Genomic DNA, 13,822 nt, shown 5'->3' on the forward strand with positions numbered 1-13,822 from the left:
AACTGCTGTTAGAGGACATAAATCAACAGGATAGACGAGGAAGTGATGAGGCCAGTGAGGGGGTTCAGCGACTCAGCTGATAAGTAAGAGCGTGAGCTGAACAATCCAGAAATTTAAACACTTTGACTTACGTCGGTTAACAGTCCCCGTTTAGTCAACTGAGTTCTTCAAAGGGCTGTTGTGATTTTTCTTCTACATGTCTTTGGACCTTTTTTGGAGGAACGTTGGCTTCTTTTCTTTTCTCTTTAACAAGGTGGGGGTCGTTCTTGGTGTCTCGTGTTTACCAAAGTTGAAACCACTTAGTATTTCCTTGTTTCTGACTGCATGTCTCATTTGGCCATTTTTCTGCCCTGAAACCAAAGGTTTGGACAAAGGAATGTGTGAGAGAGGAGTTTTCCCTGAGTCTTCTAGACTTTTCAGAAAAAGAGAGAGAAATACGAAGAGAAAGGGAGTGAGAGAGATTGACTGCCATGAAGGAGACTTGGGTCCTCCATGGTGTCCTCTTTCCGGACTGTCCTTGTCTTTGGGATGATGGAGGTAGCATCCGATACGGCCTCTGGGCCCCACTGCCCTTCTAGACTCCAGTGTTCCGTTGGCTACTTTCAATGGCAGGTGGTACTGAGTAGTGGCTTTGGGGGTGCTGAGCAGAGACGGCTCTGGTTTCTGCGTCTCACCCAGTTGGATGTGGGAAAGCCAGTTTGACAGTGTTGGGTAAGACGGCCAGCATAAGGCCAGGACTCCCTGTGGGCCCAGATTACTCCACAAGCATCAGGGGACCTGGCGGTAGTGAGCTTTCTAGGCAATGGAATGGTTTTTGCTGCTCCCTTCCCACATGCCCTCAAAATCTGGTGTCACTGAGCCATGTCTAAAAATTTCAGGGAGACTTCTGCTGACTTCCTTCCCTGAGCTGGCCTGCCTGCTGGGAGGGGAAGAAAGGAGAAATACAGAGCTCCTGTGCTGGGATGTCCCCTCGGCCCCAGCCCTGTCTGGACAGCCTCTGTCCCCCAAAGCCTTGGGCTTTTGGCTTCACCTTGGCCTGCCCTCTGCCTCTCTCAGATGCTGCAGGCCGCCACCTCCCTTCCCTGCTCGTTTGCAGCCCCCTGAGAACAGACTGGTGCTTGCAAAAGCGAAGTCTAGACTTTTGCAACCCTGGGGATGGATAAATTTCAGCCTTTTGCTGTTGTGAAAGTTGAAACACATGGGCTTTTTTTTCCCTTTCCTTTTCTGTAAGGGGGAAGAGAGCCCTGCAGCCTCTTTTTGAGAGTAGACGATGGGGCATCTTGAATGCAGTGTGTAGTCCCAGGTCTGCCACTAACTTGTGGTGTGATCTTGGGCAAGCTATTACCCCTCTCTAAGCCTTAACCTTCCTCTTCCGTGAGTGAGTGTTAGATGAAAGGGTCTTGAGGTTTGCTCCTGGCCCCAACTTTCTTTGGGAATGAGCTGACGGCTGAGAGCCAGGTTCTGTCCGCCTGCCTTCCCCCTCTCCCTTGTTCCATTGCCCTTTCTCTCTCTCTTACCTGCCTAACGTCCTAGAGGCTCCTGGTTGACAGCAAGGAAGACACACGCAAAGGCACGGAGTCCCTTCTAGGGCTCCGTGCAGATGCTCCCTGAACCCTCGCCGGGTAGCATGGTAGCCATGTGATGAAAATTAGGAATCGGTATTTTAACTCTGCCAACTTCCAATTTCAGTTTTTAAGTTTAGTGTATTCTGTTACCAAATGCTACAGAGAACAGCTCTAATTTATGAGGCACGTGTTATGTGTTCCAGACATCATACGAAGAGTTTTACAGAAACGATCTCAATTAATTTTCACTATGCTTCCGTGGGGGCGCTTGTTACCTCTGTGTGTGGTTGGGAGGGTTTGGGTGTGTGCTGGGACCCAGACTGCAAAGGGAAACACACAGGTGTCGAGTTTTCTGAGGAGTTAGAGGTGGGGGGCATACCGGGCAGCCCCAGCTGGAGATGAGGCGTCACACGGAGCTGCATTCCTGTGCCTGCCTCTGTCTCCTCTCCCCTTCACCCCTTCCTCCCAGCTCCTGCCCTCATAGACACACCTTCCTTAGGGTGAAGCTTCTGGTTAGTGCCTCTGTGCTATTTCTGTGACATGGTGAGCCCTGAGCCAAGCACAGCCGCCTCCGGCACCTGCCGTCTGCCCCCTGATGTGGCGTGAGTGCGAGTGCGCTGAAGATTTACGACTCTTGGACACTCTGCACCGCTCTTTCCCCTGCTCTGAACCCTGGTGGGACTCTGTGGAATGGGAGTTGCAGCAGCAGTGGGGACTCCTTCCAGCTCCAAAATTGTCTCTCCCGGCTCTTGGTCTCAGAATGTGGCTCCTGTTCGCTTGCCACCTCTTTTGCCTGATTTGGTCTCAGTGGCTAAATCCTATCAGCCTCGACGACTGCTTCTGTGGTTTTGGTGTCCATACTGCAGCCCTTGCAATGGACATAGGACTTGGCCAGCTTTGCCTTGCGATATCCCACCCCCACCTTTGCCCTTCATAGGTCTGCCTGCCTTAATTTCCCTTTCACTATCCAAGTTTGGACCCAGGCTGCTCTTTACCAAAATGGCCCTGTCTCCTTGTTCTCCTTCTTTTATTTCCTAACTAACCTCTGGGTAGACTCACTATTCCCTAAAGCTCAAGGCATGTCTGTGTTGCCCCCTTATCCTTGTTCTCTTCTATGCCTTCTCTGAGCGTCAGCTCCTTATTTGAAAAATGAGAGTAACAACAGCACCCAGCCCAACGAGTGGTTGTGAGGACTGTATAAAGGATTGAGCCAAGTGACCACGGCTGGTGTCTGCAAGACACTAAATGTTCCCTCCCCTCTCCCCGTACACACCCGCCTCGTGGCACCTGTGTGTGCTTGCACAAGTCACCCCAGCTGTGAATCGCACTCCTGAGTATTTCTTCCCTGATTAGGACACCCCCTCGCATACTTATCGAAATCAACCGATCCTTGGGCCAGCCCACTCTGCTCCCAAGGTGGCCTCTGTGAGTCTGGTCTGCAGTGGACTGTTGGAGAATCTGGAGGCAATCACCGTTAGCGAAGTTGCCCTGCCAGGGGGTGGGGACCTGGTTCTGATCCTGGCTCTGAGACTTTGATGAGGGATGTGACCTTGCTAGCTCCTGGGTTCTCTCTAGACCGCCATTTCTCCATTTATGGATGAAGGAGTTGGGTTAGTCGGCCTTTGTGTTTGCTCAGTCCTAGCATCACTGCCTGCTTCTCGGAGATGGCTGGGCTGTGTGTGACCCCATGGGTTCATCATGGTCTCTCCCAGGCGGGGGCTTCTCTGCTGGCCGGGGCTGAGCTGTGTCCTTCCGGTCATCTCTGGGCTGCTTGAAGTGCCCCATGAACCAGTGCGTTTTCCCTGGAAGCTTTCCAGCCCTGATTTCTGCTCCTGACGATGTCTCCTCCAATGTTGTGTCTGCTTCCCTAAATGCTTTATTTATCTCCCACTCCCTCCCTTTCTGGGGGAAAACTTAATTACCCAGCTGCCTTAATAACAGTTTTACACAGTGCCTTCCTCAGGTTAATTAGCTGTGTAAACCCAACAGCTATCATTTTTATCTCTTGGAAACAAGCTGAAGAGCAGTAACCAGTTGATATCCCCTCCACCCCAAGACACACACACACACGCACACACTTGCACACATGCGTGTCAGTGCACCCCCGTGCACATACCCCAACAACCACTGCCTTTCTTGGACAATTGTCTGTTTTCTGGACCTTTGACATGGCTCATATCTAGGCAGAGGATGTGTTCATATATATCCTGAGCTCCTTACCCTCTGCCCACAGAGTACGTTGAGACTGCCTCTGACCAAAACGTCTGCCGTCCTGTTTCCCAGAACTTCTCAGCAGTTCTGAGACTTCCAAAGCTCCTGCCACTGGGGATCCACTCTTTGGGATGAAGCATTGTTGCCTTCCTTGTTTGAAATACAGACACTCTTGGGAAAGGCACCATATCAGTCTATCATCCACCGTTCTATCTCAGCCAGGGTTTGCTTATCAGAAAATTATCTGTGGCTTTTGTAATGGGTTCCAAGAAAGTAAAGGCCAGGATGGGTAAGTTTTGAGGGTTAGAAGGCCATGGATAGGGACATTGAGGGAAAGTGTTACCATCAGAAGGAAGCAGAACTTGGGTTGGTGGCATGTGAGATTCTTGGGTACTGGTTGTTATGGGCTGGGGAGTACAGCTCGTGGGGCTAGAAGGATAGAAGCAGGGGGAAAGATGTAATGGGAAGGCCTAGACAAACCTGATGGCCTCAGACTTTGCTGGCCTGGTCCCTCGCCCCTTGCTTTTGGGGTTCAGGTCCCTAGAAGTCTCAGCAACATTTTGCAGACCTACTTTGCTTCTTTGTCCTCAGGGGCTGTAGGAACCATTGTCACTGGCAGAGCCTGCAAAGTTCCAGACAGGCAAAGCAATTCTCTGCACTCAGGTCTAGGGAAATACCTCTGTTTCTGGAGAGGTCCAGGCTGGGGCTGAGGCTGTCCTTCCCAGGGAAGAAGGGAGGGAGCATCCTGACAACCAACTCTGGTCCCTGCCAGTGGCTGCCAAGTGACCACTGTGTCCCTTGAATTAGAACAGGGCTAGAAGATTTAGGGGAAGACACCCTGGGGCAGAAATCCCTGCTTTATCTCTTCCCAGCTTTATGGACTTGGACACATTTCTTAACTTCTCTAAGACTTGCTTTCCTATCTGTCGAATGAGTATACCCACCATTTAATGTAAAATACTGACCTCAGAGATTTTGGAAGGATGAGGTGAGATAATATATGCACAGTGCTCAGGAGAGAGCCCCGTGCCGTGTAATTTCTGGGTGTGTGGTACACAGCGTCTCTAATCAGCCTCAGAGTCAGTCTACTGAATTCGGTTTGGACGGCGAGAGGGCAGTGTTGAGTTAAGGCTTTGGTGAAGGTGTTACTTCATGACAAGCGAGAAGATGAAGCTGAAAGTGCCTTATACCACTGGGGCTTTCCTCCTCAGCACCATGGCAGAACCTGACCTGACCTTTACCGGCAATATCCGCTGACCTAGAAAGGCTGAGGCTTGTGGATCCCAGTGGGGTCTAATGGGGGCCTTGCTGCTCCTTCTGCCCGCTTAGCTGAGAGGAGTATTTCTCCAGTACGGCGTCTGGTTAGTGTCTTTTATTTTTTCCTTCCTTCCTTTGCATTCTTGTTCGGAGTGTTGTAAACTTCTGAGCAGATAAGCTGGAGTAGGGGAGATTCTCATAGCGTGTGAGCGCAAGAAGGAGCCTCCTTATCTTATTCCATGCCTGCATAGTACCACCGAGGAAGCTCAAGGAGAGAGAAGGCTTTTTCTTGCAGGCAGCTGGAGTGTTTTTGTCCTGGCTTCCTTTCTTTAGGCCCTGGCTGGCAGCCATGACCCTGATGCTATCTCCTTAGATAGACTCAGGCAGCCTGTGGCTTGCTCTTGGGCGGGAGCCGGGCCCCGAAAACCAGAGGCTATTCTCCTGCTTCCCCTCGAATGAGCTCTGTGCTCTGCAAAGACGCAGAGCTTTGATTTGCATTTACCTTCGTTTTCCCACCTATTTCCACCGCGATGCAGGCTCCTGCTGGCTCTTGCTCGCTCCTTGGCCCTCCCCCTAGCTCTCTGGGAGGGTTTGTCTTCCGGCCAGACTGCTGAGCTTCTAGAAAGCTCCAGGATAAGGGAAGAGGCCCAGCCTTTCCAGATGGAGAGCAAGTAGGAGCCAAACTGGCTGGAGGCCTGACAGGCTGAATTGATAATAATGCTGCGTCTCTGAGGTAGGGCAGCCAGGAGGACGTTGGCCAGTTGACCCCAGAGAGGGGAGCTGCTGCAGCTGAGAGCTCCACCTCTGGGAGTGCCGGAGTCACGTAGCACACAGGAGGGGAAGAGCCTTGCGATGAGAAGCACGCACATGCATTTATACACATACTCACATAGGCATACAAGAATACATAGAAAGGGAAACTGAGGCTCAGAGGGAAAGAGAAAGTTAGCAGCTTGTCTTCACGTGGGCTTCTGCCCCAAGCTGCTCTATTTCAGGTCTCCATCCAGCTGGCTGGTTGACAAGCAGAGCCACTTAAAATACCTATCCTGAGTCTGTTGGCTTAGCCTGTCTCTAAGGATTGCAATAAATCCCCCCTTTAGCTATGTTTCTATGATAAGCAGCACGTAGGTTTGAAGCCCACGAGGGCATCTGATCTTCCATCAGTGCCTGCACACGTGGAGGGAAGGTGGGGCGAGCATGGGGCACCCCTAGGCTCACTAGGAAGCCTGAGCCAGGAGGCAGGGTAAAAAGCCCATGCTGAACACCCCGGACGTTTTTTAGTTTGCTTTATTTTATAATAATGTCTATTTTCCTGAGTAAAAAAGCGAATATATATCCAAGGTATTAAAGTTTAAAATTATTAAAGAGGAACAAATAAGGAAAAACCTTCCCTATCATCCTATTACCCAGAAATATTGGGGTAAGCTGCGTGGGGTGGCCATTTTTGTAGGTCAGATTGGCTGAATATCAGCCATTTCATATGGTTCAACCTAATCTATTGGTGTATTCCAAACACTTCCTATTCCTTTAAATTTATGTATTTGAGATCATGACGTAGACATGTTTATGCCCAACTTTTGTTATTCATAAAACATTATAATGTCATCATTTTCCCCCAAGTAATTAAAATGAGCAGTCTTTTTAATAGTTACATAATATTTCATCCTTTGGGGACCATCAAGGTCATTTCCAGTTCCAGGTTGAGCTGTTCTAGCTCTGGTGCCCCAGGCCTGAGGAAAGAAAGAGCCTTGTTTCTGGCGCTGTCTTGGCCAGGGATCAGGCTGGGATCAGGTCCCAGCAGAGCTGGGGAGAGAGCTCTGGTGACAGGCAGCCGGAAGGCAGCTGGCCCTTGTCTCTCTGCGGGACATGTGCTGAGTGCAGACAAAGGCTGGGCAGTGGAAAAGTTTGCCCCCGAGAGGCTGTGCAGAGTGGGGAGAAGGGCACGCTCACTGCCAGGGACCAAAATAGGATTCTGGAAGAGAGTCAGATTCCAGCAAAAGGCTTCTCTTGCCCAGAAAGGATTATTTTAAGTGCTCAGGTATTTATTTCAGCCACTGACACATCTACAGTTTCTGTGTTAACTGAGCTGGGTCAGCCTGAGAAGCCAGCTTTCTTCCCAAAGTGCTCTCTCCACCTTAGGCTTCCTCGTGGTCAGCGGCAGGGTCAGGCCAAGTCCTTTGAGTGAGACTGAGATTGTCACCCTTTACCATGCTTCCCATGATGTCTGTGCACCCACCTGGTTTCCTAGCAGAAGGAAGAGGATGACACAGAGGGAGGGGGAGAGAGGGAGAGGGAAAGAGGGAGAGAGGAGGGGAAGGTGTTAAGGAACCCTCTCTAGTGTTGGTGCTGGGGCCGACACGGGCTGTCGGTCAGTAGAAAAGTCACTAGCCTTTTTGAGCCTCATCTTTCACATACATAAAATGGGAATAATATTCCTTACCACGTAGGGCTGTTGTGAGGCTTCAATAGGTTTTCATATTCAAACTCCTAGCACAGTGCCTGGCCCATGGTGGGCTCTCTGTCACATAATTTTGCTATTTTATCACCTCCATCCCCCATCCGTCCTTTTAAACTCCGTGGCTGCAGGAAGAGAATGTCTAGTGATAATGAAAATGTTAGCTCTTACTGAGTATTTACTCTTCATTCAGTAAGTATGAAGGGCCTACTGTGTGCAAGGCACTTTTCTGAGCACTAGGGATTCAGGAAAGGAAGCCCTCGTAGAATATACATTTATAGCAGACAGTAAACATAATATAAGCAAATAAACAGACAATAAATGCACACTATTTCAAGTGGAGATACGTACTATGAAGAAAACTGGAGCAGGGCAAGTGGGGAGGGAGGGGCAGTGAGCGGGGAGGGGGAAGGGAGGCACCGGGGGCTCGATACAGGGCACAGGTGCTAGCCATTATTTGAACATTAAATGTCATACAATTATTGTTTAATAAAGCACTTTTGGACCTGATGAGGAGACCTCCAAGCCCCAGGAAGGGTGACAATTCTCTTACTTTGGAGGTGAGAGCTGGAAAGCTGGGTGGGTAGCAGAGGCTCAGAGGGCCAGGACTCCTGGCTCCCCTTCTGCTTCAGCACTGCCAGGCTTTGTCAGCCGTGGAGGGGGAAGATGGGTGTTGGGCAAGAAGTTTCCATAACCCCAGGCTCAGGCTCAGCATATTAACTCAATCCCTTTGGGACTGACCTGTCAGGTTAACCAGTTCCACAGACACTGCCCATACTAAGACATCAGCCTTACTGGCTTGTCACCTTCCCTGGACAGGGCAGAGGTTCAGGAGGTGGAAGGCCTTGGAGAAGCCAAAGCTTTCCCCTGGTTCTGGTGAGTGGAGGCCTTCGGGGAAAGCAGAGGCATGGGGTGTTTGGAGATACAGTTGTCCCCACCCAGAGGAGCATCAGGCCAGTGAGTTTCTTGTCCAAGCTTCTACTTGTGGGTGATTATGGAGCCCTCTGAACAGTGTTCTTTACGCTAGGCACAAGGTCTGGTACCATGGTAACTCAGAGAAAACAGAATTTATTTGTGTTGCATGGAGAAGTTGGGGCAAGGTCATGCTGTGTGTGTGTGTGTGTGTGTGTGTGTGTGTGTGTGTGTGTGTGCGCGCACACACATATAAACTAGGAGAACAAGGGCCATGTACTCTGGCCCTGTTCTTTTGCTTGGTGATCTCTGCCTGCTGTGGAGCCCATGGGGTTCAGTTCTCTCTCTTATCTCACTCCAGGGCATGGGCAGGCCAGGGAAGGTGTAGTTTTGGGGAGAGCTCCCCAGCGAGGCTGTTTCCTTTTTGACTGCCTACTCTAAACTCGATCTTCATGTGGGATCTCTTGCTCTTAGCCCCAGGGCTGCAGATTTCCTCTGTCTTATGCATTCCTGGCCCTGGGACCACCTAACCACAAAGCTCCGTTTGGTTGGGGACCCTCAGATTCTTTCCTGTGGTTAGGGAATGCCATACCTGGAAAGGGTCCTCAAGTCCCAGACGTCGGTGCTGGAAGGCCTTTGAGATCATCCAAATGTTACTGTAATGTTGGCTTCCTGAAGACAGGCTCTTTGTTTTGTTCACTATCATACTCCAGATCCAGAGCAGGGTCTAGCACATAGTACACACTCAATAAATATTTGTTGAATGATTGAATGAATGGTTCGATTCCAACCTCCACTCAATCTGCAGAGGAGAAAACTGAGCCTAGAAAATGGGGGAACAGAGCTAGGACTGGAACCCAAAGTCCTTTGCTGTGTTCCCTCTCCTTGATGCTCAGAAACTCAGTTTTCCCTGGATCTGCCAGCATTAGGTGAAATGAGATATAAAACTAACTTATACCCAGCACATGGAAGGTACGCAATTAAAGTGAGTTCCTCATCTTTTCTTCTTTTTGCTCTTGATATTCTCTTCAGATTTCTCTGTTTTTTTTTAAAGATTTAATTAATTTATTTATTTATGTATTTATCTAGAGAGTAAGCAGGGGGAGGGGCAGAGGGAGAAGGAAAACGAGACTTCCAGTCAGACTCTGTGCTGAGTGTGGAGCTGGATGTGGGGCTTGATCTCACAACCCTGAGATCACAACCTGAGCCAAAACCAAGAGTCAGACGCTTAACCGACTGAGCCACCCAGGCACCCGTCAAGTTTCTCTTTGAGGCAATGTTCTGTACCATTGTTTTTCTGCCACCTCACAGCTCTTTCCTGGCAATAATGCCTATCCACTGGTCACTTACCTGTACGTTGGGAGGAACACAAAAGAATTACATTCAAAGATGACCGATAGCCTTGTTTTAAGAGGCTAATCTGTCTGAGGGTATTAATGAAACCAGTGGATCCCTAAGGGTAGGATTTCCATGGAGGGAAAGTTCTAGGCTATCAGGATGCAGGGGGAATCCTCTCTGGACCTCACCCACGAGGCTCTGTCCTCTCCCTGTCCCACAGTGGCAGATGAAATGCTGCAAGTGTGACTCTAGGTTGCCTCACAATTACAACAGTCACCGAGTGGAGAATGTGGTTTCATCCTCAGGCCCCATGCGCTGGTGGCAGTCACAGAATGGTAAGCTCCGGCCATCTCCAGGGGCCTAAACTTGTGGGAGGTCCCAGAGGGTGGGGGTGGTTGGAAGGTGCCCGGGAGCCCTTTTGGATGTCCCTGGCATTTCTTATGGTGGTGGGACATGTGTGGTTGACAGACCTTCTGCCTCTATATTTGAGGTCTCTCAGATGCTGTAGGTAGAAGAATCTGCTAGAAGTTAAGGAAAGGTTAAGAAGAGCGAAGAATGCCTTTATTTTACCCCACTTAGTTACAATGAGCTCGTTGAAGGACTTGAACTTGTAGAGCAGACATGTTGAAATCCTTCAGCGTGTTAGGGTCATCAGGAGATGATGGGAAGGAAATTTGGCAAAGGACAGATGGGATCTTGAGTAGGAAGTATAGGGAGAAGCATGTTCGTACCATTCCTCTCCAAGAGGAAAATCAGAGGATCAAGCTTAGTGTGTCTGACTTTCCAGAGCTAATAGAGTCCAGAGCCTCCTTCAGGGCTAGAAAGGTAGAATTTCTCTGGTCTAAAGTTTCTACTTTTTGTCTTTCCAGATGTGAACCCCGTCTCTCTGCAGTTAGACCTGGGCAAGAGGTTCCAGCTTCGAGACATCATGATGGATTTTAAGGTGTGCTTCCTGGGGATGGCAGGAGTAGGAGAGGGGGACCCTGGGCCATGTGGGCTTGGGCTTATGGGGAGCACAGTGGCTTTGTCTCCCCAGGCTTGGGGTGATGGCAGCACATGGTAGGTGGGCTCTACTTCCCCAGGCTAAGGTGACACTTACCCTGGGTCTGTATCATGGTGACAGCAGAGGCCCACTCCTGGGAACACAGTGGCACCTCCAGGCCCCCTGTCCTGGCCATGCAGGGGTTATATCCGCTTCCTCTTTGTATCCCCCATCCTCAACCCATCTAATTAATTCAGCTCTGCCAAGTACCAGTTCATTGGGTCTGGTCAGTTATTATACAGCTGTGTATTCTTGGTATGTTTAATAATTGTGATGATGAGATTGAATTTAACAAACAGCCAATAACTGGCCCATCCTTATGAAAGATGTGCTTTCAGAGCAGCCCCCTTGGTGCGCCATGTATCATTCACTGCTGTTATTTCTCAGAGTACTTTTGGATTCTGCTTTTAGACTAGTCTCCCGAGATACTCCTTTGGGCAGGAACATTTTTGTTCATTTGTCACAGGTCTTTTTTTTTTTTTTTTCCAGAGAAGTTTTGATTTTATTCTTTCTACAGAAATAGTCAAATAATTAAGGATGAAGCTTGGTTAATAAGATTAGATGATCACGAAGGGTGATATCATTTTCAGGCGCTAAAATGAGCTGTGAATAAAAAGCAATAGGATCTAATTTCTTCCTTAACTCAGAAAGTTAGCTCTGACATCCTCTCTTCAAGAAAAGGTCAAAAGTATTTTGAGAAATGGCAGTATCATTTGAATAAATGCCCAGTCTCTAAAGGTGACAACTTTGAAGGGCAACGTCCATCTGGATGGATATTGTTAGTACATTGCTTGTTCATTACTCACTCATTCATTTACTCGTCCATTCTTGCTACGCACATACTGAACACTGGTTGTATGTTAGGTTTGGGGCCAGATGTTAGGGATCGAAAGATGAATGAAGCTAAATCGTGGTTCTCACATTGCTCTAGTGTCTGTCGGGAAGACAGGGACTGACGCTGAGGAGGTAGGACGTGTGCTCTGATATTGGTAGGAAATGGTGCTGGGAACACAGAGGGGTGTCCAGCTTGGTCTGTCTTTGGGGGTGTGAGTCACAGAATGCCCAGAAAAGGTGAACCTTTGTAGACCACTCATAGCCAGGCAAAGGGCAAAGTTCATTCTTGGGCCAAGAGAACCAACCCTAAAGTGCAGAGGCCTGGAGGCAAGAGGCAAGAAGGTATGTAACTGGGGAGGGGCCAACGGAATGCATATATAGGGTCTGGAGGGGAAAGTGTGTATGTGGTGGTGAGAAGTAGGGACGTGGAAGTCTACAAGCTGGTGAGAGATGAGTTTGCAGACATAAATGGGGAGGAGGGAAGTAGACTAAAGCTTCATCCATTCATTCAACAAATGACTAAGTGCCTCCTTTGTGCTCGATGTTGAGGGTGCAACTTGAACAAGACAGATGGGGGCCTATGGTTTACTGTAGTGGGTCTCAATTAGGGGATATTTGGCAGTTTCTGGAGACATTCTTGGTTGTCACGACTATGGGTATGCGACTGACATCTCACATGTAGAGTCAGGGAGGCTGCTAATCGTCTTCTGATGATCGGGACGGCCCACGCAAGGCATTAGCCAGCTCCGAATAGTAACAGAGCCAAAGGCTGGGAAACCGTGGTCTAGGGGGAGTGGAATCAAAAGCAGCAAGCCCACAAATAAATGATTGGAAATTGTGGTGACATTTATGAAGGAAACAAACAAAATGCTGGAATGAGGTAAGGTGGGCAGAGTGTGGGCAGAAGAATGTGCGCTAGATAGGTACGAAAAATCTCCGGAGGAGGTGACATTTAAGCTGAGAACAAAAAATGAGAAGGAGCCCACCAGGGGGAAGAACATTCAGGCAGAAGAAACAAGCTGAACAAAGGCTCTGAGGAAGGACTGAGCATGGTGCAGCTGAGGGCTTGCTTGGAAAGATGGAGGTGCACAGGACACCAGGTGAGCTGAGGACACAGGTCCACATGGCACAGGACCTGGCCAGGAGTTCAGACTCATTCAAGAAGCGCAGGCAGAGAACTTGAATAGACCTCTCTCCGAAGAAGACACACAGATGGCCAGCAGGCCAGTGCAAAGATGCTCAACGCCATGAATCCTCAGAAAAATGCAGATCAAAACTGCGCTGATACATGACCTCAGGCTTGTTAGAAGGGCTGTGATCCAAGACGCACGCTGCACGTGCTGGCGAGGATGTGGAGAAAAAGGACCCCTTGGGCACCGTTGGTGGGAATGTAAACTGGTGTAGCCCCCCGTGAAAATAATATGGAGGTTCCTCCACAGACTGAAAACAGAGCTACCCTATGATCTGACAATTCCACCTGGGTGTATATCAGAAGGAAATGAAATCCCTGTCTCGAGGAGATATCTCTACATTCGTGTTCATTGCAGCATTATTCGCAGTAGCCCGAGACATGGGAAGAAGCTAAGTATCCATCAGCAGACAAACAGAATGTAATCCCTGTCCATGTATCTATCCGTGATGGGATATTCAACTATAAAAAAGAAGGGAATCCTGGCTTTGGAGACAACATAGGTGGACTTTGAGGGTATTCTGCTAAGTGAAATAAGTCAGACAAAGAAAGACAAACACCACGTGTTCTCACTTATATGTGGGATCTAAAAAAGCTGAACCCATACAGATAGACACTAGAATGGTGGTTGGCAGGGTCTGGGGGCGGGGGATGGGGAGATATTAGTCAAAGGGCACGAACTTCCGGCTGTAAGATGATGAAGTTCTGGAAATCTAGTGTACAGCACGGTGACTGCACTGAACACCGTATTATATTCCTGAAAGTGGTTAAGAGTATAAATCTTACAAGTTACCCCCCCACACACAAAATGGAAATTATGGGAGGGGATGGATGTGACACTATGACAACAATTATTTTGCAGTATGTACGTGTGTCAAATCGTCACATTGTACATCTTACATGTATTACATGTCAATACTATCTCAGTAAAGCTGGAAAAAAATAGTGGGAAGCTATTCTAGGGGCGACACAGTCCATTTTGTGCGTGGTGGTGGGTGGAACCAAGGTGACAGTGAACA

The 13,822-nt window shown here is 49.0% G+C and overlaps 1 protein-coding gene across 13 annotated transcripts in view; it reads left to right on the forward strand.

Annotated features, from left to right (window-relative positions):
• LAMB3 (laminin subunit beta 3) overlaps positions 1–13,822 on the forward strand; it is a 73,039-nt gene that overhangs the window by 38,538 nt on the left and 20,679 nt on the right. For all 13 annotated transcript variants that reach the window (XM_057314762.1, XM_057314761.1, XM_048224868.2 and 10 more), the window contains 2 exons: positions 9,959–10,073; positions 10,608–10,681. In XM_057314762.1, coding sequence (XP_057170745.1) covers positions 9,959–10,073; positions 10,608–10,681 — 189 coding nt within the window. The remainder of the gene's footprint in view (positions 1–9,958; positions 10,074–10,607; positions 10,682–13,822) is intronic.

The sequence above is a fragment of the Ursus arctos genome, unplaced genomic scaffold (genome assembly GCF_023065955.2).
Source record: "Ursus arctos isolate Adak ecotype North America unplaced genomic scaffold, UrsArc2.0 scaffold_2, whole genome shotgun sequence".
Classification (NCBI taxonomy): domain Eukaryota; kingdom Metazoa; phylum Chordata; class Mammalia; order Carnivora; family Ursidae; genus Ursus; species Ursus arctos.